Source organism: Nannobrachium achirus, assembly GCF_963921795.1.
Source record: "Nannobrachium achirus genome assembly, chromosome: 16".
NCBI lineage: Eukaryota > Metazoa > Chordata > Actinopteri > Myctophiformes > Myctophidae > Nannobrachium > Nannobrachium achirus.
Window position 1 is genome coordinate 27,029,508 of NC_137823.1, and position 27,904 is coordinate 27,057,411.

Consider the following 27,904-nt stretch of genomic DNA (forward strand, 5'->3'; position numbering starts at 1 on the left):
GCAGACCTGCTATTTTTGAAAAAGTCGTGAAAATGTGTGCAAATCTTTGAATATATGTATTTTTAGAGCGAACGTTTGTAACTAAAATTTTGCCTCTGGGTGGTCCTTGGAGCTACAATATTTTGTGATATGAATATTCTTTTACAGGGGTCCTTCACATGTAAAGGTTTGAGAACCACTGACATAGTAGTCTCTCAAGAACAGACAAACTGAGCTGTTAACAGTTAAAGCAGTAGTTCACCACTTTTCAACCTGTCTTCATATAGGTCCTCACTAATGTTCATAATAAAATAGCACAATTGTTTTCTATTCAGTCTGGGTCTCATAGGAGAGCTGTCAAATCCTTCTACCGGTGACATCATCGTTTGACAAAAAAAATAATAATAATATTTTATCATGAACATTAGTGAGGACCTATTATATGAAGATAGGTTGAAAAGTGGTGGAGTGCCCCTTTAAGTGAAAAGGACCTTTTCTTTGACGATGGCTGGCCAGATCGCTGACATAGAAACAGGATTCCGAAGACACTTATAGAATCGGGTAAAAATTCAAATTTTCACGATTTTTCAAAAATAGCAGATCTACAAGCTCGCAGCACGGCACTCGGTGCCGCGCTGTGAGCTTGTATATCTGCTATTTTTCAATAGTTAAAGCATAAAATAATAATACACCATAATGTATACCCGTTCTGAATGGGTTAAGACATTGCAGAAATTGATCTGTGGTGATCATTCCTTATAATCACAGTAAAGCGCTCGTTTGTCACGGGCCACAGCATAATGCAACTGCAGATGTGAGGGTGATTCCCTGGCGTCGGTCCAACAGAGAAAGGATAGATCATCTGAGGTGACACCGTGGCGGTTAGTTATTGCTCTCCAAAAATCCTTTGCAGCATCTCATGCACTGTTCGTACACCTTTTCAAAGTCTTCATCGCTTCCCTTGGGGACAGATAGATAGATAGATAGATACCTTTAATATCCCAAGGGGGAAATTCAGTTGTCCAGTTGTAGCACAGCAGTATACAGTTATTTACAAAGTTACAGAGAAGTAAGAAAAAAAGATAGATAGGAGGAAAAAACAAGAGCAGTACAGTACCAATAAAGAGAAGGTGCATCAAGAGAGGGGGCGAATAATATATAAATATATATACATAAAGTGTCTTACAAAAAGAGACCATAGCGGCCAATGCTAGTTAGTGCAACAAGTATCTCACTGTCATTGTTAAACAAAGCAAAATACTCAGAAACTACCAACACAACCTAATAGTGCCAATGTCAAAAATCAGTGCGAAAGAAACAAAAAAACAGCTCAGAGAAGAAGAAAACTAGGAAGCTTGTCACCGCAAGACACACATGAGCACCCTCCCTGGAAGGTCCTTAGAGGTCAAAGTCAATACAGCAATAGTTCCGTCAGTCTAAGTTAGGAAGGAAGTCCCTTTCAATCGTCCAGATATGAGAAAGAGATGAATTCCAAACAAAATGCTTAAGACATTCAATTCAATAATAGAATGCCACAAAAACTATTACATTAATCTAATTACATGACTTAATTATATATCTTTTTGTACTTGTGGTCAACAGGATGAATTACCACCCTTGCTATTAAAACCGCTCTGTGTTTTTATGGCGTGGCTCTTATAAAGAGGCTATTCATCTACCGTTTGTCCAGAGGTAAATCTCACAAACCGCGCTATTCCGGTCAGCGCCAAAATTTCACATTGCCAGTTGGATAATTTAGTACCTCCACTATTGTTTTCCACTATTGTTTGATACTTTTTGGAATGTCTAACTTCATGGATGGAAAGTCATTCCATGGCTAGCCTCTTTCAAAGACAAATTTCCCGCCCTCTCCAATACAGCGGCGTAACGGTCAAGTTGGTGACCTGCCAAAATATGTGACCATCTTGTGGACTTAAGAGCAAATGTCTCAACGCACAGTAAATCACTGCTGTTGGTTTATTAACCGAGTTAAACCTAGTGGTATTCAGGGCACGTGTTGCAAGACCTCAATGTGCGTTATGTTAAGTCCACAAGATAGTCACATATTTCGGAAAGGTCACCAATTTCACTGCAACTTGGACATGCTGGACGACGGAGGAGGCGAGGAGTCAGACATTTGAGCAGTGGAGTTTGGTATAAGAGTTTCTGTGTGTGCGCGTGCGTGTTGTGTGATTGTGTGCGTGTGAGCGTGTCCATTTGTCCACTCAAAAGTCAATCTTGCAATCTTTTAAAATAACATTTGAGTTGTGCTTTTTTAAATATTTAACATAAACGTTATAATGGACAAGTCGAAGGCAGTGGGATGGGGCTGAAAACCTGGCCCAAGTCATAGATCATAGATAAGTCATACAGTAGATGACTGACATCACAGACCGGCCAAATGAAGTCCAAGATCTACAATGAGGACACACTGTTATTGTACCCCGTCTTGTTTGTGTTATATTGCGTGTAGGGCTATATATAGTATCCAGATCAAAATACCCTAGTTTGCCCTCATAGCTGTTTCCCAATCTCTTAGAATATCGATGATATCTAATACTGTACATTGTCACGGTCACAGCCTCTGTCTTTCTCCTCTTGTCTTTCTCTTCAGTTTTGCCTTCATTCTCCTCTGCCACTCCCTTCTGTGCTGAGCTACTGCCCCTACTCCTGCCTGATCGCCCTGAGTGGACTCTGTGTGGATGCCAGCTGTGCCGGGTTGGCAAACAAGCTCAAGAGACTGAGGGCGGATTCACACTGCGGTCTCGGGACCAGTCTCGAGGCTACTTGGCAGATGTTTAGACCGGTTTTGACAGTGTGAAGCGTGCGGTTTTCATCAGAAACGGATAGCCTCGAAACCACCTCAAGAGGTAGTCTCGAGACTGCATTGTGCGACCTCGAGACCGGTGAGCTGCAGTGTGAAGCAACCGTCCTCAAAAACGGTATTGATGTTGAACGTGACCTCATATAATGTCGACGAGTCAGGCGTCGCCACAAATAAACACTGGGTAACAGTTGTCGACATGGCCTGGTCTAACAGAGAGATTGTTTGCTTGTAGGACTCAAACGCCAATTGTTAGAGTCGAGGAGTCAAAAATGTATATATTTTTATATCACCAGTTAGCCTACTACTGCGGTGCGCTGGACTGGTGTCATGTACTTCCAATTGAGAGAAGTAGCAAGTGGCGACAGTTATAGGGTGACCATATTTTCAGCCACTCAAACCGGGACGCAAAACACTGTTGCCTAAAACTGGGACCCTAAAAGCAATGCGCAGATTGCGCACGTTACCGCGCACGCGCGTGCCCATTCTCTAACGTTCGTGCACGCGCACCGCAGGGTTGCAAACGGGCAGTGAGTGATTGACAAACAGCCTCAGTGTTGAATTCAGACACGCAATGAATGTGTTCCTTTCTTCTGATTGGTTAGGTGAGCATGTTTTCATGAAAAGAACATGATAAATGTCTATGCAACCAACCACTGAAAACAGCTACTATTATTTTAATTCTGGCGAAAAACGGGACAATTTTGTAGTGGATGTTGAAAACCGGGACATATTAGTGTTTTAGAAATATTTGTCGGGACACCGGGACACGTAGCTTGAAAACGGGACTGTCCCGGGTAAAACGGGACGTCTGGTCACCCTAGACAGTTATTTATTGTCTCGCACCAGCGCACTGAGCGCAGGGGTGAAAGTGAGACGGAACGGCCAGAACCGCCGCTCCGTTAAAACATTCGGAGCCGGGACGGTGCTCCATTAAGAGGAAGAAGCAAGCTGTCAAAATCCCATATTAAATAACCTGCCACAGCACAAACGCACGTACAAGTCCAAGAAGTAAACAATCTAGCCTACTAATGTCAGATTAACATACACAGCTACTAGTTACATTTTCTAATTAAGTGCTTCTGAATTGTTCCAGTGTTTTTGTAATCCAAATGCTGTTTGTGTTTCGCAGCCTGTGTCCATGACATGTCCACACTGCTAGCTCTCGTCCGTGAGCTGTGCCTCCCCCATCCGTTTTTTCTGATACCGTTCTCGACACTGACTCATTGCTCTGTGTCCCGCGACTGCGGACTGGATCCCATCCTTCATTTAAAAGAGCCGTTCAAGAGAGTCAAATCGTTCGCGAATGTCTCATCTCTACTGCGCGCTGCTTGGGACGGGGCAGAGTTGGCCTAGCGGAGAAGTTTTATTTGTTTTAACGGTGTTATCGGTGTGCACTGCTGTGCCTGCTTGACGTGCTTGTTACCCTTAATGTGAATATTAAGCCACACCGTGGCTTGTGAAAGCGTTTCAATTGTAGGCCATGTTGATTATTAAATAATAAAAATAATAACGTGCGCTGCGCTGCACGTCTCGCTCATCATTCTGCACGTTTATGCGCCTGGAAAATAGCAGATCTACAAGCTCACAACGCGTCGCGGATGCGAGGTCAGTGTGAGCTTGTAGATCAGCGAACGTCGCTCGACACCTACTATACAGGTCAATTGATATGCAAATAGGCTTGTTTCTTTGTTAAACAGTTGTCGAGGTGTGGGGGGTGCGAGACCCAAGACCACTGCTACACTGTTCCACACTGCGCTGTCGCGCGTCATTGAATTGTTACACCAACTTTCGTGCCTGAATTTATTGGCGACCACCATCAGCAATGTCGCATAGTTGATGACGTCTGTATTCACCAGCGAGGCACTATGTGCATACCGCCACCTGTAGGACCGGGATGTATAGTGCTAGTGGTCTCCATGGAGGCCAGAAGGTCTGCCAATGTGAATGCTGGCCAGCGTGAACCAGCAACCGTTTTCAGAATCAGTTCTAATCAAACGGATTGCAGTGTGAATCCGCCCTTAAAAGACTGCCCGAGAGTTCATTCCTTGCTGGATCATTGATTTGGTTTTGTTGGTCAGAGTTTGCTCCTGTTCTGCTAAGTTTTAGTTAGAGTTCAGTGTTCCTATTGCTCTTCTACTGTTCTGTAATGTTGTGTTTTAGTAAAGTCTTCGCTAAATATCCTTCTTCCCTCTCAAGATTGGTTTTGCGTTTTGAGTTCCTGCTATTTATTTATTTATTTATTTATTTGGACGGGACATTGTATATTGATGAACACTACATAAAGCAATGTAAATATACCAGACTTAGCAAGAATGCTAAATGCCATCCATAGTCCCCATATGAAACACCATACAAAACATTTACCAACAACAACAATCTTACATCAAGAGAAGACACCTAAAACTGCTATTACGGTATATAGTTGTATATATGTGATAAAATCATGCATTGGAGATACGTTTTAGCAGCACTAGCTGTCAAGAAGGGTCTGATTTGCCTTGTACGATGAAGCAGGGATTTACTTTGCGAAAGAACGTACACATTTGAAACTTGGAGATACGAGGTTTCTGCCCGACAACGACGATATGTACATCTTTACAAACATCAGGTAGGTTGTTTATTAACAGAGAAAACAGAATTGGTCCTAGTATTGATCCCTGGGGGACACCAACCGAGCAATTGGGTCCTGCCTTCACATTCAAGAGTCATTTCTGCCTGGAATACTCTCTTGAATGTAATCAGGCAAAAAAGGGAAAAAAGAAAAGTAGTTTCTTTCTCATACAGAAAGATATATTGTACTCCTATCTTCATCACAAATTAGTTTGTTTTAACGGTGTAAAATTAGCCAATGAAAATAACATTATGCCTAACATAGGTAAGTAACATAACACCTATCCCAATTTTCTTTTTTAATTCTGTTGTCTTATAAGAAATGTATGCTTTTGCAATTTAACATTTCACATTAGTAGCCATTGTTAAAGTGAACCACATTTTGGACTAAGTGAACCTATTAGTCTACATTGAATTGCCCCAGAAGCCCAAAAAATACCTGCCTCCCTTAAATATAGAAACGGACAGTTGCTATGCATTGCTTGTGCTATAGCATGTAGCCAGGCCTCCTACTTTAGCTGGGTGTATAACTTTATATAAAGTATATTCTGTGAATCTATACATTGAACTTCAAGCCAAGCAGTCACACACCTACCCAGAAGCATTATGCTTCATTCTCCAACATCCAGCATCATCAACATCCTGCCACCATGCAGCTACATCATGTGAGCTTGACATTGGCTTCACACTTGAACTAGAAAACTTGTGTTTTCCATTCATTCTCCTAAAGGTCTTTGCAGACAGGCGCGTTTATCCACACGGATAAAACAGATTTTTTTCTTCTTTTTTTAAGAAAACAATGATTCTCTATGACCTCATGCACACCGGATCCGAATTAGCCGTGCGACGAGTGGCTGCGGCCGTGCGGTTTTCTCTCGATCGAACCCAGTTCGATTTGTGCGTCTTGTCGCATGCGGTAAAAAAAATCATCACTCCTTTTATGACTCCTTTTGGGATCCGCAGCGCCGATTCCGCACAGCATTGCACACCAAATCCAATGCGTTTTATTCATGCAGCAAACTAAAAAAAAAAAACCCTGCAACTGTCCTGTGTGCAAATGGCTTAACACACACACACAGGCTCTGCTCTTCAGCTTGGCCTTCTAGCCATACGCTGTGGCCACTGGTAAGGGACCGCAGCCCAATATTGTTGAGCCTCCCAAGTTTTTACATGACTCAAAAACCACAAGTTGCAGGCCTGTAGTTCTGTTGGCTGCCAGAGGCACACAAATACACGCACAAGGGAAAACGTTTAAGTTGTTAACACCACGTTAACACCAAATCCAGAGCTAGAGACATGTTGATGTGATTGACTGCATTCACATAAACGTCTGTGGTCAACCACAACCTCTCCTTCCACCCCAGTCACTAATATTTTCTGTATAATTCAATCAAAAGAATGCCATTTCCAAAAAATCCTAATAAAAAGCCACAGTTATTCAGACGCATCATTAGTCCAAGAAGCCACAGTGATGCAGACAGATCATTAGACCAATAGGGGCATTATCAAAATGTCATGTGAATTATGTAAACCTCACTGCAAACTCCCGAGAGCCAAACAGGCAGTTAAAGTGTGCGTTAACATTCCTAAGATGTTAATAGCTCTTGTTTTAGTGCACATTAATAATATACTTCCTATCGTCAGACCAACACCAATGCTTACGCAAATCCAAGCGCGTCTTCATTATGGTTTTACCTTTATTTTCACAATCGTAAAAATTATGCAGGAACCCAATTTACTCTACACAAAATGACCAGAGTTTGGCAGAACCTCCAAAATGCAGATGGGAGTATTTGAGGTCAAAAGAAGCTAAATGAGCCACGAAACATGACGTGGCAAACTAAAATGGGAACCACAAAAAAATTAAACAAAAATAAAACAACCTTTGACAGCAATTTGGCATACCCGGAGTGGTACATCAATGTCAAGGGAATTAAACAATGGTTTGGGGATGATACAATATATACAAGATGTGGCCAGACAGGAAAGATTAGACCTTAAGTATACAGGTCATCAGTTCTGATTACTGCCTGTGAGTGAAGGAGAACACGAGTTGTGTGTGTGAAAAGTGAGGTAGCCATAATTTCCCTGGCATGAGGACTATAGCTCTGGTTTGCTCCAATTTGCTTTTATTGCCTGCGCCTTGCGCCTGGGTATGATCTGATCCCTCCCTCCCTCCCTTTAGGGACGGATACTTTTCCATGAATGCTGACTTCTTTTCCAGAACCACCACGTGCACCTGAACCCCGAGAGATACTGTCCACATTATTGTGGTCTTCGAAAAACGAACCGACTACTAATTATGTTCTGTCTGCAGAATCTATAAAACTTGAGTTGTAAATCAAGTTGTATGTTTTACCTTTTAGGTACGTTTAATTCACAAAATCAATTAGAACCCCCGGCATTTAAAAAGAACCGGGTGGCTATTTGTCAAAACAGTGTCAGACACCCCCCGGGTATTTGGTGCCCGGCGGCTGTTTGCCCCCGGGTGATTATTTGGAAATATACAGTAGATCGTTCATTTAAACGTAACATAATGAAATATGTAAATATATGTACAATTTAGTTTAAAGGTTCATGCTTAAGACTGAACCATAACAGGAATTTCATAGAGGCCATGAATGCTATGGCTGCCACGCTCCCTCAGTTTGGCCTTATGCCCCTAAAAAAACATAAATGCCCACAGCTGCCTTGATGCCCCACCCGAGTTGATTCAGATTCAGATTCCTTTATTTACCATTGTGCAACACACATAGGAATTTGCTTTGGAAACATACACGTGTGCATTCAATCATTTTTTCACACATAACATGAAACAAACACAAAACAACACCGTGCAGAAAAGAAATAATAATATAATATAAAGTGCAGTAGTGTTCAGTAGTGCGACATATTGCTGGTGTCCCTAAGGGTCAGGGGAAAAAGGGAAACCAGAGTCAGTGAGTAGCCTGGCGGCTGAGGGGAAAGACTGCGTCTGTGTCGCTCTGTCGTAGCCCCCAGATGCTGCATCCTTCTCCCAGAGGGGAGCAGGGTGAGGAGGCCGTGGCCAGGATGGGAGGGGTCGGCCATGAACTTTCTTGCCCTCCTCAGCGCCCTGGAGTCGTGCAGGGATTTGACTGAGGGCAGGGGATGGCCAATCAGCCGCTCCGCAGAGCGTATCACCCGCTGCAGCTTGATGAGATCTTTTGCAGCTGCAGCGGGGAACCAGGTGATGATGGAGTGTGTGAGGATGGACTCAATGATGGCCGTGTAAGTACCGAAGGAAGTACAAAATCTGCTGGGCCTTTCTCAGGAGGGCCGTGATGTTGAGTTCCCACTTCAGGTCCCTGGAGATGATCATTCCCCGGAACTTGCAGGACTCAACAGAGTGCACCTGAGTGCTACCCAGCATGATGGGAGGGGGCGGGGCTGGGTCCCTCCGGAAGTCCACCACCATCTCCACTGTCTTAAGGGCATTTAGCTCCAGGTTGTTGTTGCTACACCAGCTTCGCAGCCTCTCGATCTCCCTCCGGTAGGCCGACTCGTCCTCCTTGGAGATGAGGCCCACCAAGGTGGTGTCAACCGCCATCTTAACTCATTTCCTGCGATCCCCGTCGAAACCGGAGATTTCCCGCTGTACCACTCTGCGATGCCCGTAGATCCCGGAAATGTAATTAGCTTTAATCATTATGAAACAATTAAAAGTATGGTCGCTGTATATAGCCGCTTCGGAGACTTTAGGCCCGCCTCCTAACTCTATCCGGTCGTATTTCCTGTTTAGACCGGATCTAGGTTTCCATATCCGGTCTGAGAGCCAATCATAGCTCCGAGCTCATAGCTCCCATAAGCCATGTAAACAAGGAAGCATCCTGCTCGGTCATATCATCGTCTTTTTTCACACGTTTATTTATTTGTTTGATAGCTGTTTGATTCTTGTGCCCGCCTGGCATATGATCCGCGCACATATCGTCTGCTATGTGCGCGAACGTGTCCACGTGTTACCATAGCGCACAGCTGGCTGTTTCCAATGTTTTCTTATGTAAATACTGGCGGATACAGCAGGATACTGCCTGGCAACGGATTTGTCTATTCCAATGGATTTTTTTTATTCGAAAGCTGTAATCTTGTCTACCGGTCTACTACATGAGTCACGCACAGATCATGCACTATGCGTGCACGTGCCCACGTTAAAAGGTAATAGTCAGGGACCCACCCCTAGAGGATGTGAGATGACCTGTGATTTTCTGCCGTACTTTTTATTTCAGTTACTTTTATCTATTAGTTTGGTCATTAAGGTACACAGAAGGAGAGGCCTGCTCTGCCGGAAACATCGCGAAAAAAAGTTATGGCCATTTGTATATTCACTGTCCCATTGACTCCACTACACTGTGACTACACAGGGAAAGAAAAATATTAAAAAAAAGAAAGAAATCTACTATAAGTAGCATGTGAGGGGTCAAACTGGGGGTTCTTCATGATTCTGAATCCATTGCAAGCATTTGTTTTGCATGAAAAACATTCCTTGGGCTACATTTTGACCCCAGAAAATGGTGAAAAGTGATGTCATCAAGAAAATGTTTAAAAAATCCATTGAAAGCATTTGTTTTGCATGAAAAACATTCCTTGGGCAAAAATTCAGACCCAGAAAACGGTGAAAAGTGATGAATCATCACCTTTTTTTTTTACTTTTTTTGATGACTCATCACCTTTCACCATTTTCTGGGGTCGAAATGTAGCCCAAGGAATGTTTTTCATGCAAAACAAATGCTTGCAATGGATTCAGAATCATGAAGAACCCCCAGTTTGACCCCTCACATGCTACTTAAAGTAGATTTTTTTCTTTTTTTAATATTTTTCTTTTACAGTGTAGTGGAGTCAATGGGACAGTGAATATACAAATGGCCATAACAATTTTTCGCGATGTTTCTGGCAAAGCAGGCCTCTCATTCTGTGGACAGAAATAAAAAGTATGGCAGAAAATCACATGTCCTACCCTATTCCTTGCGCTTTTGGGCTTGTGGGTCCCCGGCTATAAGGACAATTTGGCAGGAAAACAGTTCAGCCTATGTTTAAAATAGCAGCATATGAGTTAAGGAGCATGACCGATGGGTGGAGGGAAACACAGCTGTTGGTGTACAGGGAGAACAGTAGTGGGGACCTGCGAGGAACCGGTGCTGGTGGACCTAGAGCTGGAAATGCTCTTCCCCAGCCTGACCCGCTGAGACCTATTTGTCAAAAAGTCTGTAATTCACCTGCGAGTAGAGGCAGGCACTTGCAGCAGGGACAGCTGGTGCTCCAGGATAGATGGTAGGATGGTGTTGAAGGCCGAACTGAAGTCGACGAACAGGATCCTGGCATAGCTGCTGGCAGTGTCCAGATGTTTAATTTAGGGTGTAGTGCAGAGCCATGTTCACGGCGTCCTCCGTGGATCTATTCGCTCTGTACGCAAACTGAGGATCAGACAGTGATGCGCTTCAGATGGGCCAGGACAAGTCGCTCCAGTACCTTCATGACCACAGAGGTCATGGCGACGGGTCTATAGTCATTTAGGCCTGTGACCTTGGCCTTCTTGGGGACAGGAATGATGGTCGAGGCCTTGAAGCATGCTGGGACATGACCCAGCTCCAGCGAGGTGTTGAAGATGTTGGTGAACACCGGGGCGAGCTGGTCAGCGTAGTGCTTTAGGACGGAGGGGGAGACAGAATCCGGGCCGGACGCCTTCCGGGGGTTCTGGCTCCTGAGCCTAGGTAACGTTGATTCCACTTTCTCCTCTGCCTCTTTCCTGACAATATTATGTTTTCTTTTTTGTTGTGATACTGAATTCTTATTGGGCAACATCAAATAAAATGTTTTGCACATAATCAGTGGTGGCTTTGATTTAGAGAAAGTTACTGTATGAACCGCTGGAAAAACAGTACATTTACAGTATGATGATAGTTTGGCACAAATCTAGTACCAGCCAACAAGAGACTTAATCAAACTCATCTAGGGCTGCAACTAACTCTTTTACTGCCAGTCTCCCACTACCAGCGATTTCGAGAGTTTTTACTTAAGATCCAGACTTTTTTTTTTTTTTTTATAGCGCGCATGTCAACAGCGTATGATTACTTATTGTAAAAACAGGATACCAGTCGAAGAGGGACAGCGTGCGCGCAGCTCGGATCAAATAGAAAATATATATTGTTTGTTTTCATAACTTGATACGTTGATTGTCCCTGCAAAATAAGTAAATTAATGTGTAATAATAATAATAGTAATAATAATAATAATAATCGAATATATTCGATATTCGTGCCAATTTTTAAGACCAATATTCAAATGTAATGTCTGAGAAATGTGAACAGCCCTAATACACTATATATTTATATATATATATATATATATATACACTATTTATTTGTATATCAACAACAAACAAATCGACACAACTTTCTAACACAACTGATGTCGTGCAAAAAAAGCCGATCTACAAGCACACAATGTGTTGCCTTGCGACACGTTATGACAACACATTACTGCTTGTGAAACAAACAGCTTTCTCCCCTCATTTATTTTACTGACAGTGAGATTATGTATTAAAATTATAATCACCTCTAAGCCTTAAGTTCAATGTGTTGTGTGTTGTTCATGTTCACACATGTACCGCCTTTTCTCACAAGGTCAGGACATGGGCTGGTAATGTAAATCTGTCTTATTTAGCAACAAGAGCCAAGCCTTGTTGGTAAAGGATGATTACTGCAAAAGAACAGGATGTTTAACAAGACGAATGCTTTTTTTTTCTCGTAATAAGGAATATTATGGCACAGTGGAAAAAGAACACAAACTACCTTAGTAGTTTGTGCTGCCAGGTTTGGGTTCATTGTTTCAATATGCATAAAATGGAGACCGCACTGTTCCCCGGCAGGAATTCCATTGGCCACGCAGAGTTTGACCTTTTGTCAAATAGACCAGGGGTTCCCAAACTTTTTTGTCTCAGGGCACCCCATGAATATGTTTTTAATCTGAGGCACCCCTACATTATAACTTTCACTCCCAGCACCTTAAATTCATAGATTATCGTCGTTGTCGGGTGGAAACCTTGTATGTCCAAAACCTTTCTTTTTGTATTTATCATCTATAAAATGTACTAAACTAGTGAAAACAGCAGATCTACAAGCTTGTAGATCGGCTGTTTTCACTAGTTTTGTGCGACAGAGGTTTCTGCCTGAGTGTGACGATATTTTAGTGATTATGTTGCGAGGAAAACGTTGAGATAATAGCCATTTCGGTTAGAACTGACTTTGTACTTCAAGTTTAAAATGATACTAAATATTTCTTCAAGTGGCCAAATAAATTCCAAATATTATCAAATTATCTCGCGGCACCCCTGGACTGCCGTCACGGCACCCCAGGGTGCCCCTTCACCCACTTTGAAAACCCCTGGTATAGACAACTTAATTTGTTTATATTCATTCATCCATTCATTCCTTATCATTTAATATATTCATCCTTTACCCCTTACGTTCAATTCATTCATTTTCATGGACTCCTTCAATGAGTTCATCATTGTTTTATTTGATGGCCTTGCTGCCCTGGCATTTGTCCTCCGTGCCTTGAAAAATACTGACATCACTAAAAGCCAAGTGGCCTTTCCCCTAAAATGATGAAATTCTAGGCCTGAATAAACTGAATAAACATTTGTATTGGGCAAGCACAATGAATGACAGCCTCACTGTCACAACTATTGTCCAACAGTACAATATTTACTTTTGAACTGTTTTTCTTTTAACCTGTTCCTTTGTAAGTACGTCATGATGTACGGTATGGTCTGTGTAATGTGACTAGGGCTGCAAATGTTTGGACACATTCAAAGATGGACATTTAGAAATATCTAGTGCTGAAGGGTAAATTGTGGCCTGACAGTGGTGCTAGAGACACAGCCGTGAGGGCAACATCAGCAGGGTTCATCCTCTGCGGGGCATAAATGCCCTGAGCCGGTTTCATGGCAATCTGCTCATTATTTCATTCTACATAATGATATTGTGTGCATGTGCAACATTTGGTCTAAATAAAAATGCAACGCAACTGCTTGCAACAAAAGAGTTTTAAGGCCAGTCCACACCAATGAAACTCTTTGCAACTGCCAAGAAAACAAGGAAAAAACAGGTGCTCCTTGCAATTGGCATTGAGAATAATCATTGAGAATAATCATTGAAAGTAGTTAAAAGTAGTTGAATGTTGCAAGGTGTTGCATTGGTGTAGAGTGTAGACTGGCCTTAATGGCGTAAAGAAAAGTACGGTAAACCTTTTTATTGAAACTGTTCAAAATTCCAAAGGAAAATGTATGGACATTGCCAGAAAGCTTAACTAACCTTTTGCAACCCTAAGTAGGACCAATACTCTCGTCCAGCACACTTTTAATTAGGCCTACCTAGTATACCAGGCCTAATTAAAGGCATGCATATTACAGAAATGTTGCTCAATACTAGACAATAAGCCATGTTTCACTTCGTGATTAGGTTATCAATTGCATTGCTAGAATGGGGATCAAGATTTAAATTCTAAATTTAAATTAACCCCCATTGTATTGGGCGAGAGAAACACATTTTATTATTAACCACTTGAACCCTAGCAGTCCCTATAGTGGGGCAAACATTCAGAGAAAACAGCAGATCTACAAACTCAAAACGCTTTACACAAGCTTGCAGATGGCTACTGTATATTTCCAAATAGCCTCCCACTACCTAATACCTGCCGGGGGTCTGATACCATTTCTATTTGCGTATAAAACGCCCCGTCCAAATAAACGCCCCGGTCCATGCAAACACCAGGGCTATTATTTGCAGTTCCTCAGCCTAATTGGAACTGTAACCAAATAAAGGGGGGGGGGGACTGCATCCATGAATGAAGTATACAGTAGTAGGCAGTGGTGGAAAAAGTACTCACATTTTCTACTAAAGTAAAAGTATCAATACTGTATTCTAGAAATACTCCGTTACAAGTAGAAGTCCAGAATTCAACATTTACTTGAGTAAAAGTACAAAAGTATTGGCATCAAATGTACTCAAAAAATGAAAATAGCAGATCTACAAGCTCACAACGCGTTGCGACGCATCGTGAGCTTGTAGATCATCTTTTTTCAAATAGCCTAGCAATAAAATAGGGCTAAAGTGGATTAATGTATGTTTTATAATATAATCATGTATATCTGCAAAGTAACTAGTAACTAAAGTTTTCAAGTAAATGTAGTGGAGTAAAATGACAAAATTTGGATCCGAGATGTAGTAGAGTAGAAGTAAAAGTATTGGAAATTGGAAGTACTCAAGTAAAGTGCAAATAACTCAAAATTGTACTTAAGGGTTAGGGTTAGTACTTAGTTACTTTACAACACTGGTAGTAGGCTGTGGTTCTCAAAGTGGGGTCCATGGACCCTAAGGGTTTCTTGAGGGGGGTTCCAACCTATAAGGGATAGGTCTGCAACGCTGAGAGTGTACAAATGTTGTTGTACACTCTCATTTGTACACTCTCAGAGTTATGGGGATTCTTGACATAAAGAAAAGTTTGAGAACCACTGCTGTAGGGTTTAAGACTGGTTAATTGGTTAAAGTGGTATGGAGTGTGGGAATCCACTATTATCATTAGGCACCTCATAAAAGGAAAAAACTTACATAATATGGGTCTTTGATGATCAACTGTTTCTGAGGGTCGTATGAACCGAGGAGTTCAATCTTTGCCTTGCAGTTTTTCACCGAGTTAGCCTTCTTTTTCAGGTCGCTGCACACAAAGAGAAAACAGATCACAAAATTGGAAGGAACGACAACTCCTGTCTGATATTATGTGTTTGGGCCCAAACAGTATATAATCCTGCACGTCAGAGAGAATAAAACTGATGGACATCACATTTCAAATTTCAATATGGTGTCCAATATGTAGATAGAAACTGTAATCCTGATCCTCCGGGCAACGATCAGAACAGCTTGGACACAAATGTAGGCCATATGCAATGCATATGAACACGGTTAAAGAGAAGCTACTATGATGGTTACAAAGCAACACAAGAAATCAATACAGGGGACGTTTATGGCTTTATAAGGCATCATTCCAGTGCCAGCTGATGGGAAGCTTTCCCAACGTCTACAGATGGCTACTTACTTGGATCCGAAACTATGCAACACCTCCAGCAACTTACAGTATTATAGGACTGCAGGCAAAATATGGCAGATACTGGTGCCAAATTGGGAGCTGATCCATAATCCAGTACAGGGCTGAATCTAACAACAGGGATCTCTATGAAACTGATACCCTGTGATGAAAATATAATATTTGGTGGCGTTACAGACAAAAAAAAATCTCAACTTTGACCTAATTCAGAAAAAGCTCTTGCCTGAAATGGAAAGGTCAAGAATTAAGCACATTTCACTAACTGATAACAATGAGGCAGAGTCTGGTAAGGTCGTGGACGAGGCCCCCTTTTAAGACTGGTCTCTATTTCTCATTCTGGCCCGATTAACATATGTGGAGGGGGGAAATAACAGCCCCCAAAGAGCAAAGACAAGGCATCCAAGGAACTCAGTAAGCTGCTTACAGATCAGATCCGCTATATAGGCATGTGATCTCAAAATGATCCTTAAACGTTCAAAGTAGCAACAAAAAAAAAAAGGGAAAGAAAATCCCTCCCCCTGCCCCTGGAAAGAGCTTAAGGAAGGATATTGCTCATTAAAGGGAGACCTTCACCTACACATGACGTATAGGTTTGATGTTTTTCACTGGTTTTCTTGTACAGATGTGTTATTTGAAAGACTGGCACACGTCCATCTTGGGTTATTTTCGAGGCCATTTCTCTGCACTGATGAGGACATAAAACACATACTGACCTCTTCCAAACCAGGCTTATTTTCAGGGCCAACGAAAACCGCTGCTGTTTCCTACGGCTTGAATAATAAAATGGGATAATCATGGACGGGACTTGAGAAGTGTATTTTGTGTCCGGCGCATGCCAAGAGGCGACGTCTAAACCATTTGCACATTCAACTCTACAAAGTTGAATAAATTAGCAGGGAATCACAATCACCAATTTAGACTTGGTGGCTCTGAACTGAGCACTAAGTGCTTTTGAATGGCAGCCAACTAGGGCCATACAATCACTAGGGATGGGACGATAAGCAATATTATCGTTTATCGTGATAAAAAACTCTCATGATAATCATATCGTGGAGATTTAAATTATTGTGATATCGTCCTCCGTCATGCACTGGGATCAATTCACCTTTTATTTGCCGAGTTGCATATCTGGTACCACTTAAACAGTCTATAATTGGTAAAAAAGTACTTTTACCAATAAATAATATACGTACTTGATACAGTCTTTTTTCACCCTCTATCAAATGTCTTTGCCAAAAAATAGCCGATCTACAAGCTCAAGTTGCGACGCGTTGTGAGCTTGTAGATCTGCTATTTTTGGGCAAATGTTCTGCCCCAGGTTACTGGATTTTGATTATCGCGATAACATCGTAAATCGCGATTTCTTTTGTCACAATAATCGTGATATGAAATGTTCATATCGTCCCATCCCATACAATGCCACAGCATAGGCTAGATGTTTTTCAGACACCAATATTAGAGATGCAATTTATGGCTCTTTGAAGTGAGCCAGAGCCATGGCTCTGGCTCACTTAAAAGAGCCGTTCAAAAGACTGGCTCATTTGGCTCTTTTGGCTCAATGCATATTTAAAATATTTTCGTTGAAACATGAATCCACAAGGTGGCACGGTGTGGCACCACATTCCTCTGCTGACAGTTGAGATCACAATTTTGTATTTACCCTTTTTATAAAACATGTGTGTGTAAATTAAGCTACCTTGACTAATGTTGTTATTCATGCAACACCTTAAAAAAACCAAGCAGGCAACAATGAACTCGCTCCTCCCTAGCGGTGTATAGCCAGGATTTACCAACTGGCTAGGCCTGGCACAATGTGAGCTTGTACATCGGCTATTTTAAAATAGCAAACATTTAAATATTTGCAGGGACATAATACAGTCATTTGTCATGGAAGTGGACTTCCCAAGCAATATGGAGACGTTTTAATTATAGAAATCGCTTAATAATTGTCTAAGCCATGATCAAATCAAACTGTAGTGTCTTAATTTGCTTCCTAGATAGCTGCACATTGCCGCGCCGCACCGCGCAACGCGGCGCCGGCGTCGCCGCACCGTGTTGCGAGCCAATTCAGCCAAATGAACGGCTCCCTACTCCGCGAACCGGATCCCATCGTTCACTTCAAAGAGCCGTTCAAAAGATTCGATTCGTTCGCGAACGTTGCATCTCTAGACACCATGTCCACATGGAAGTTGTTCCCCCAACTGCAATCCACACCCACAGAAACTCAAAACACTGGGACCGAGTCCAAAATACGCATACCTCAAATTGCTCTCGTCCATGCACAGGATGTAGTCAAAGCTGATGAAATCTTCCTTAGTCACCTAGAAGAGTGAGGGAAACAGAACAGAACAATGGTCAGCGTTGGCACTTTCTGAGCAGGCATCACACTGTAAAGCATCATTTATTTCAGGGGCATTCCGGCACGGTCCCCCATAATCTGCTGCTCTGAATATGACCCGTTTTTGTTTTAGTTTTACGGCGAAGGATGAGCAGGGTGCACCACACTGATATTTAAAAATCATTCTGATCTCATAGAAAACTTGTCAGGGTGCCAGAGATCTTAGAGTGAGAGAGAGGATGAAAGGGGGGGGGGGGGGGGGGGGTAGACCCTTCGACAGAGTTATGAAAGGAATCAAAGCAGCACATCTGTAAGTGTGTGGAGGGCTGTTGTGCAACAGCTTCCAACAGGACTGGCGGGCCGGTGTGACTCAATGAAACCAGCAGTAAGAACCGCAGCCTCTTAAGTAGTTGTTGAGGCGTTTCGATTTAGAGTGCAGTGCATGTTGCCTTGGAGAGAAGGTGAGGAAAGCAAGAGGCAGAGGGGAGAATTAATAGAGGCTAGGGAGAAGATAGTACGCTCAATAGCGTACTAGCCCCATATACAGTAGATAAAGACTGCGCTGATTTGACAGGGACAGCGTGGCCAATTAAGGGAACGCTCGAGAACTGGATGGGTCGCATAAGAACAGTTTTATTCTAAACCAATAAAATGTTTGTAGTCCGTGTTTCCTCTTGCAGCCACTGGCATTTTATGGCTGCATTTTATGGCTGCATCTTCATGCACGCACGCACACCCCCACAAATCCTCTGTTACACATCGTCTCAGAGACATGGTGGTAATATTAACACATCGGATGCCCACGTGGTGTCTACAAGTCAATTTCTTTGATGTCGCTGGAGGCCCACGACGCGTTTGGCGCGTTGTACAGTAAACTAAACTATACTGTACTGTAGCTACTGCACTTGGCTACCGCGGTGATGAAACAAACTCCATTTCCCAACATGCAGCGCGCAATTACGTCACCCGGACGTGCTGTGTGTCTCGTTGACTTCCTGTTTAGCGGCTGCACAAAAATGCTGTTTTCTCCGGATTCTCTTCCTTTTTTCATTTTTTTCTCAAAACGGCAGCCTCTTCTACATGCCGTAACACAAACACTGTGGCTTAGAAATGATAAAAAACGGTCCTGACTGAAAGAAAAGATTTTCGCGAAATAAACAGGACATACTCGGATTACATTTACTCGGATTACTTTTCTCGCCAGTACTCTCGCCGGTAGGTAAAATGACGCGTTGCCATGGGCACCAGCAAATTAAGACGTCAAAACCACGTGGGCGTCCGATGTGTTAAATGTAGATGTTGATGGCTTTATTTCTCTCTCACACACATATACACTCTGGTAATCTCATGTTGAATGCATTATGTGAACCCTCCCATGAGTTAGACATAGGCCCTGGTTAGATTTCTCAAATGCTTGACTGACAGCTAAGCAGGGAGGCTGTTACTGTGCATGAGGAATGGGTTGGGAGTCCACAGTTCAATATTATAAGTATAAAGTTATAAATATAAAACTAGACAATTTTGTGATTTATTGGATTCCAACCACTGTGACCTAATCTGCTGGGAAATATAGCATTTCTACATTTCTTACGCATTTGTGGTGCCCACTTTGAACAGAAAAGTGGGAAATACTCCTGGCAGTGCTTTCTATAGAGGCCTCTCAATACACAATTCAAATTTGGGGTTTATCGGATATTATATATATTTTAAAAAAAGCTTGCTGATCTGCTATTTTCACATTAGTGAAACGTTAAAATCAACATTAGTTATTCGTTTTTTTGTTTGTTTTTTAGGGTCTTACCTTGATTCTTTTTTATTTTATTCATGGAATTATTTTTGTTTTCAACTCATGAACATGTGTGAAATTTTGGGGGAAATCTTCAGAAAACCTTTTAAAATAATAATAATTAATGAATTAGTAAACAAAAAAATTAAGGGATATTCACTCGCAACCTGTGGGTCCTGACTAAGAGCAACCTAGGGGCCATCACTATATTTTCGGTTCAGTCCATCGTAGACCCACCCGACACAATATTGTAGCATTTTATTACCAGTGAAGAGCAGGGATATCATTTGGCAAGAAGCACATCATTTTTGTTGGATACGGCCACATTTGAACGCATCGACTATTTGCACAATTATTTTTCCCTGGACCAAGCAGGACAGCCCAAGTCCTCTCTCAAAATATTATTATTCACATGCAAACAAGAAAGAAGAGTCCTTTAGTCTTTCTTAATGGTGGCTCCCTCTTTTGGGCCGATTCACACTCAAACAAGGAGCCGAGTTTATTTCGGTTCGGGAGGGCTCCTCCCACCGAAGTCGCTTGTAAATATTGGATGTCCTTGGCATGAAAACGTTTGTGGCCGATAAATGAGGTTAGCAGGACGGACACATATCTGACTGGCCCTCGCGGCTGCACGCTGAATGACTGGAGGTCCAGTGAGCAGCAGCTCCAGCACCCCCCAGATCGGCTATAAACCATAGAGGTAATATATAGCTATAAACCTATCAACACGGAACACTAGCAAAGTTGTGTTTAAGCTCTTCTTTTCTCTTTAAAACGGGATTCAATTCGACGGGTGACACGGTCTGTTTTGGAAAAATCCAATCGGTTACTTTCGCTGTTTGTTTCCTGCTGTTTTTCGCTGTTTGTTTCCTCATCTGTCTCTGTTTCTGTCAGCGACTGTGTGTGTGTGTGTGTGTGTGTGTGTGTGTGTGTGTGTGTGTGTGTGTGTGTGTGTGTGTGTGTGTGTGTGAGTCTCCAGCCAGAGCGAGAGTCAATGTATGCAATGCTCAATACACGGCCACAAGCATTTGGAAGTTGGCTTGTGTCCTTTCCAAACAACCGCTGTTTCCTTGCCTTCACTGCCGGAAAAATTAACTTGAAGCTGGGCTGAATGAATGAGAAGACACCACTGAGAGCCGAAGTGAGTTCAGGTCGTTCATATCGTACAAAAGAGTATAAATAAGCATAAACAGGACCGAATGGCCCTGGAGAGAGGGAGAGAGCACACCAAGCTGGACAGTCCGTACAGCGATTTGGATTTTGAATGCCTGAGCTAGGGCTGCTTGATTAGGGAAAAAATCATAATCACCATTATTTTGGTCGATATTGAAGTCATGATTATCGAACATGTTGACTTGGGAAACATTGTGCATCCATTTCACTTTTGTTTTTAATAACATGTCTTTTTAAGTATGGGCTGCCATAGTTTTGCCATAACTAATGTAGATTAACTGCCATGTATCTGTCCTATAGATTTCCTGATTTTCAGTGGCGGCGTGCAACATATTGTCTTTCACACAGAGAAGAAAAACTACAGCCGCGATGATCTGTGTAGTTTTTATGGTCCATAAAAAACAGGTGGTTTTGACCAAACAATCCATATGGGAAAAGAAGCGGAGATAAATCCATGTTTGTGCAAGAGCTTATATAATGTACAAAGCAATGAGGAAAAGGAAGTGAGTAGCAGCGGTTTCACGAGGCATCATGGGAAATTGAGTTTTTTCACTCAGTTAACACGTCCCTGGACGTGATAACGGGGCCGCCGCACCCCACGGGGGGTAATCCTTATCACGTTCCTGGCGTTTTTGGCATCACATGTGTTAATAGTGTTTTTTCTAGGTTTTTATTTATTTTCAGCTTTTTGCTCCTTTATCGTTTTAACAAGCCATTGTGCTTTCTTGGGATTAAATCCATTAGTAGAACTTGTATGAACCGTACTGTCCTGTGCTTTTCCTATGCGCACTGCTAATAAAAGTATTCAATCAATCAATCAATCAAGGTCATAGACTACTTTGTATTTGAATTTCGGATGATTAGACAAATTTATCGCTATGCCTTGCGGTGCATACACCACCTTGTCTGACCAAATTCAAGGCTCTCTATCCATCATCTTGACTTGAGTTAGAGCTGCACAATTATGGGAAAAATTATAATCATAATAAGATTATCAAATTAACTACAGACGTCAAGTAAACAACTCCTTGGGTGCTACAGTGCACACGCACGCACAGTTTCCTTTAGTTATTGTACTGCCTCCATACGCAAGCACAAGTCTCCCTTACATACGTCCCCTCAGTAAAAACAACCACTGGATCATTGTTTCCAAAACAAATTAAAACTTTTTTTTTAAGTAATAATAAATCTACAAGCTCTGTGAGCTCACAACATGTCGCATCGCAACTTGTTGTGAGCTTGTAGAAGGGCTATTTTCACTAGTTTCTCGTTTGGGTCTCGAGCTAAAAACTTTGGGAACCCCTGCACTAGATGGCAGTCTGTTTGAAGTTTGGTTCTGAAGGGGAACACACCGGCTGTGGACAGGCTGCGGACATTTTTCACCGCGCGGCAACGCCTGGAAATAAAACAGTGGCATATCAGGGTGGTTGGCAAGGCGTGAACGTGCGCTGTGCGCCTACGCAAGTCTGAAGCCACTGGTGTGGGTAGGTTCATTAAAAATAACAGGGGCAGCTGAGCTGTGTTCCCCTTAAGAAAGATAATGCTTCTCTTATTCAAACATCAACTTCTTCTCTTCTATGTTGGAAGTATTCCAAGCAGCGTGCAGATTGGGGTTGGGATATGGCCACAGAATTAGCTAAAATGTCAGGGTCACTCCTCAGATGAGGCTGATCTGAAGTCACGTTGAATGTGAAGTTGTAAGTTCTCCAGCCATTAAATCTAACCTCCAGCCAGAGGTGTCTGATAAGCTCCAAATTGCTCGACATAATCCATTATGGAGTACATTAATAATAGCTTGGATTGTTGTCTGCTTGCGTCATAAAGCATCTAAACTTTGTTTTTGTGGGACCAGCACAGTCTCCAAATGGTCTGCTCCTCTTTGGCCGGCCTGTCTGCATGTACTGGCAGCAGTAGAAGTTCAGCAAAGTTCAGAAAAGACACAAGTCGTGAGGGGAGAGGGAGAAAAGAGAGGTTGAGCTAAAGAGCGAGGAGGCAAATGACAGACAGAGAAAGAGGGCAATGGAAGAATAGGGGGGGGCAAAACCTTGTCAAAGTTCATTGTGAGGATTGTGGATTTGGCTGGCTTCGGGCCAAGGGTTGAGCCTCCCCATCCCTACTTTGAAGAGATTAGTTCAGTGCCTGACTGACTGGACTTGCACAGAGATAAATGAATGAGACTGCAGATCTACTGCACTGGGTGAGACGCTTCCATAGTTCTGGTGGTGAGAGAGCATATTTGGCTATAAAACACTCTAGCAGGATGACAAAGTGTTTTTTTGCAGAAGCTTCTTGGTGTGAACTGTGAATGGAGCACGGCTATAGAAATCTGTCATCTATGAAAAACAACACCATTGTGCGACATTGTATAAATTAGGCGTTATATTTTAAAGCAATTGCTTCTTGGCCATGAGGCTCTTTATTTGTATTGAACAAAATCACGTCAGTGGGTAAACACTGTCATTTCATATTGGTATAAATAATGTATTTATATTTTTTAATTTTATTTGGATAAGTGTTATGATGTGGATAGATTGTGCCCAGTTCAGTAGCTAGGTACCCTTTTATCAACATGACATACAGTAACAGTACATACACCCTGACTCTGCCCATACTAAAGAACTACTAGAGTATCTATCAAAAGGTAGCTCTTTTAGGAACCTCTCCCTCCGCTATATAGCTCCGAGATGAGTTCCAGGGAAGGTCATCGTATCCAAAAAGTAAAGGTCGGCTTTCTCTCTCTCAGATGTTTACTTTTTCATTGTGGAAGAAAATCTAAGCGATAGGGTTAAAACACAAGTTTAAATCGCTGTTTTTGTCAGCCTGTGGACAGTTTTCTTGTCCCGACCGCTTGGTGGCGAAACATTTCTGGTACACAGCTTCCGTAAGATTGCGTTGGGAAAAACTGCCCAAAAGCTGACGAAAACAGCGATTTAAACTCGTTTCAACACCATCGCTTAAATATTCTTCCACGCTAAAAAAGTAAACATCGGAGAGGGAAAGCCGACCTTTTTCTTTTTGGATACGATGTTCACAAAACAGACCTTCCCCGGAACTTACTGATTTGGGCATGTAGCTGCGAGGAACCTCATCTCGGAGCTACAGTATATAGCGGAGGGAGAGGTTCCGAAAGGAGCCATCAATAAAGTGGACCCCCGGGACAACTGGCTGTACCTGTTGAGCCCTGTGGTTGGTCTCAATGCCATGTTTCCTTAGGCAGGCCAAACCACGAGCGTCCGGCGAACTGCCTGTATTCCAGTCAGATGTAGCAGCACTGTCTATCACCCACTGCAAGGACAGAAAACACAGAGGGGGGAAGGCTAGCTACTGCTAGAACGGGTGGTTGAGTTGGGCGGTCGTACCTGCTTGGCCACGTGCCTCATAGGCACGCCATGCCTCTTCATGCAGGCTTGGCCACGGTGGTCTGGAGGGTTGCCTATCTCATAGGTGGAGGTGGCAGCACTGTCTATCCTCCACTAGACAGAGCAGTAGAGGATTGATTTATCAAATACACGCAGGCACACACACACACACACACACACACACACACACACACACACACACACACACACACACACACATGCAAGCAAACACAGAAATACATAATCCCATAGCACAGCATACTGTATGCGATGGGCTTTTGAGAACAGATTTATTAGTGACACAAACACTTGAATTTAGGGCAAATATTAACAATCGCTGGGCATTCATTTAACAAGAGTATATGAACTGTAATTGTAAGACTTTGCAACTAGCAGCTAGCTACACTATTACACATTACAACCAACTTACACTACACCCGTCTCACACTCATGCAACATAAAACACTCTTATAAGGGAAGTAGTTACCAATTATGTTGTATCATAACAGTTGACTAATTAAAGAGATGTTTATAAGGAAAACAATGCTACAGAATTGTATTCTTCTGCAGTTGATCAACTTGATCTTAAGTCACATTATAGTAGTCTGTATCTTGGAAAGGCAAAGTCTCAAGCAATTTAATGCAGTTAGTTCGTTTTAGTTTTTATTTTTTGTATCTGTGCTGTCTCTAAAAATTACCTTGATTCAGCATTGCTGTTTAAAAAGATGTAAAGATTTGTTTAAGCTGACAAATCTCCGCTGATTATTCTTGGTATGCTTTTAATAGTTACAGTATATGTAGGTCAGCATGACTGAGTAGTGAGTGGGTACGCTAAATAAATACCCTGTTCAACTAAATTGAACAAGAGTATTATGTGGACATTACAATTATGGCAAACTAAACATATTTTGTAACACACTATGATGACTTCGACTTGTGCTGTAGCAATATTGGCCTCTATTGTAATTATTCATTAATCGGTCTTAATGATCATACCTTATCCTCAACACCAGCATCTGCTACCATCTTTCTGAAGACTGCTTCTGCAATGGGGGATCTACAGATATTCCCTGTTCCAAACAAACCAAGACACAAATTTCACATAATGTGCAAAATGTTCTGTGACAGAAAGATATTTGAGAAAACACTACATCTAAGCAATGCGTTGTCATGATACAACGCGGTCGTTTGATGAAAGAAATTAGTTAAAAGTAACCTTAGGGCTTACGTGGTTAATAAGCAACTAAAACTTACACAACTCGCCGTTTCATAAAATATACTGTATATCTGCCACGGCAGTTGCTCAGGGGTAGAGAAACCGTCATTAGAACACAGAGGGTTCCCGAAGAGTTCCCAGTTCGATCCTGGGCTCCCCCAGAGTTAGTGTCGAAGAGTCCTTGAGCAAGACTCTGAACTCCTAGTTGCTCCCGGTGAGCAGGTTGGTGCCTTGCAAGGTTTCCTCTGTCATCGGTATATGAATGTGTGTGTGAATGGGTGAATTGAATCATGTAATGAACAATCTCTGTAAAGTGCCTGAGATAAAGGCGCTATATAAATGCACCATTTACCTATAGGTAAACAATTTCATTAACATGGGAACATTCTAATTTAATGTATAAATGGGCAATTTTCAACGACGTGTTTGTGACCTTGACTTTGTGCTGTTCAAATGAAACTTTAACTCTTTCTCACACTTTACAGAAACAGGCCCATCTGATTGGAAGAAATCAGCCCCTCACTGAACCCACCCTGGTCAGAATAGCCGATGAAAACGGCATGAACCTACAGACACCGGAAGTGGCGGAAGTGCTGCAGTTAACGGAAGTTACGTCATGCGTTGCAGTCCGTTTACATAAAGATTGTAGCTCTTAACTCGCTCTTAATAGGCATCTTTTGTCAGAATCCATGTTTTTGTTTGGATATTGTTTATTACGAGCGCAACCGATGGGTCGGGAGAAGTAGAACAGTTTTATCCGCCAGCGGGGAATATGAAAAAACAATAACACCCGGTGAAATTCTCCCGGCGGAGCCTATGGTCTTGACCAGGCTTTTCTCTTCGCAGATGAGTAAGCCTGGCTACGCGAGGCTACGCTGAACCCATGAGCAGATAATCATGGATGATGATGGATGCATCCTTTCCAGACCGGCATGAAAATCAACACAGCCAGTGGTGTAAAGTAACATTTACACAAGTACTTTTCTTAACTAGCATTTTGAGGTACTTTTACTTTACTGGAGTATTTCCAATTTCCCATACTTTTACTTCTACTCCACTACATCTCAGAGGAAAATACTGTACTTTTACTCCACTACATTTATTTGAAAACTTTAGTTGTTCATTACTTTGTAGATTTTGATTATTAGCCTATTACAAAACATACATTAACCACTTCAACCGTATATACATTTCAGCCATTTATAGATCTGACAATTTAAAAAGATTCTTTTAACATTTTATAGTCTACATTTGAAAATATTTTGCAAGTACTTTTTACTTTTGGTACTTTAAGTCCATTTTGACACATACATTACTTTTGTACTTTTACTCAAGTACATTTTGAATTCCAAGACTGTCTGTCACTTATACAGAGTATTTCTACATAGATTTTTACTTTGACTTAAGTACAAAATGTGGGTACTTTTTCCACCACTGTCTACAACAGCAATACTGTAGGTGCCATATCAGGTATATAGGCTAATCAAATCAAAGTCCTTCCGGTGGTCAATAAAATAACCATGACGTTGGCTAATGGTTACATCATCACCCACAATATGCGCATGGCTGTGTTGTAACAACACAATGATAGATCCACTGTTCTCTCTAGGCCTGTCACTCACAATTATTAGGCTACATAATCGTCTATAATCGCAATTATTTTTGTCCTAATCGTCATGATCGTTTCCATGTTGAAAAATGCTCATATATTTTCAAACATTTTCAAAAATAGTGGAAATAGCAGATCTACAAGCTCACAACGCGTCGCGATGCAACGCCTTGTGAGCTTGTAGATCGGCTATTTCCACTATCAATTTTCTTTTTAAGTGTAAAGTCGCCAAATATGTCACTAATGTCTTTGTATATTTAGGTCATGTGTCATGTCTGCCATGTGCAACTTAAAAGCCTACAAGCCAAACAGAAATTGTATTGTCAACGTCAAAAACACAATTATAAATCGTTAATACACAAAGCGCTGTTGTGCCATTCATTTAAAACCCCTGTGCGTCGCAGCTTTTCTCTGTCTCTCTTGACGATATTGTTGAGCCTTTATCAATATTTACGACATGACACAGTCAAAGCTTTGTGTTTTATACTTCAGTGAGCCTGTTGTGTGGGTTTATAAAGACATTTCTTACCCAAGCACACGAACGACACTGACTTGCTGGCTGCCATGTTGCTTTTGAAGGGTCCTGTGTCAAGTTGGGTTGGATGTCCAGTGTATGCCTGATCAAAATCAATTAAGCGACACCACGCAAAGCGAGCTTTCATAAATATCAATCTAATTACAATATAAAAAGCAACATATAATACTTTAATAACTTTACATTTGATTAGGTAACAGATGCGCAGGTTTATACCACCTCAATGTATAGAGCATTGGTCCTTGAGGGAGATGGACCCTTATGGGTCTGTAACTCAGAGTGTACAAATGGAACCAAATGGACCCATATGGGTCTGTAACTCAGAGTGTAGGCCTACACGCACATGGAACCAA

At 42.0% G+C, this 27,904-nt stretch overlaps 1 protein-coding gene across 2 annotated transcripts; it reads right to left on the minus strand.

The window, feature by feature from the left end:
• acp1 (acid phosphatase 1) lies at positions 1–27,587 on the minus strand (the record flags this gene model as incomplete). Of its 2 annotated transcripts, none has more annotated exons than XM_080744446.1 (6): positions 1–939; positions 15,043–15,148; positions 17,795–17,856; positions 24,192–24,305; positions 25,188–25,261; positions 27,546–27,587. In XM_080744446.1, 6 exons carry the CDS (start codon positions 27,580–27,582, stop codon positions 862–864), a joined length of 471 nt encoding a protein of 156 aa, XP_080600572.1. In that variant the 3' UTR covers positions 1–861. The 2 variants fall into 2 exon arrangements, with proteins under 2 accessions (XP_080600572.1, XP_080600571.1); XM_080744445.1 differs by lacking the exon at positions 24,192–24,305 and adding an exon at positions 24,004–24,117 and having other exon boundaries at positions 27,546–27,582.
• Positions 27,588–27,904: the final 317 nt, after the last annotated feature.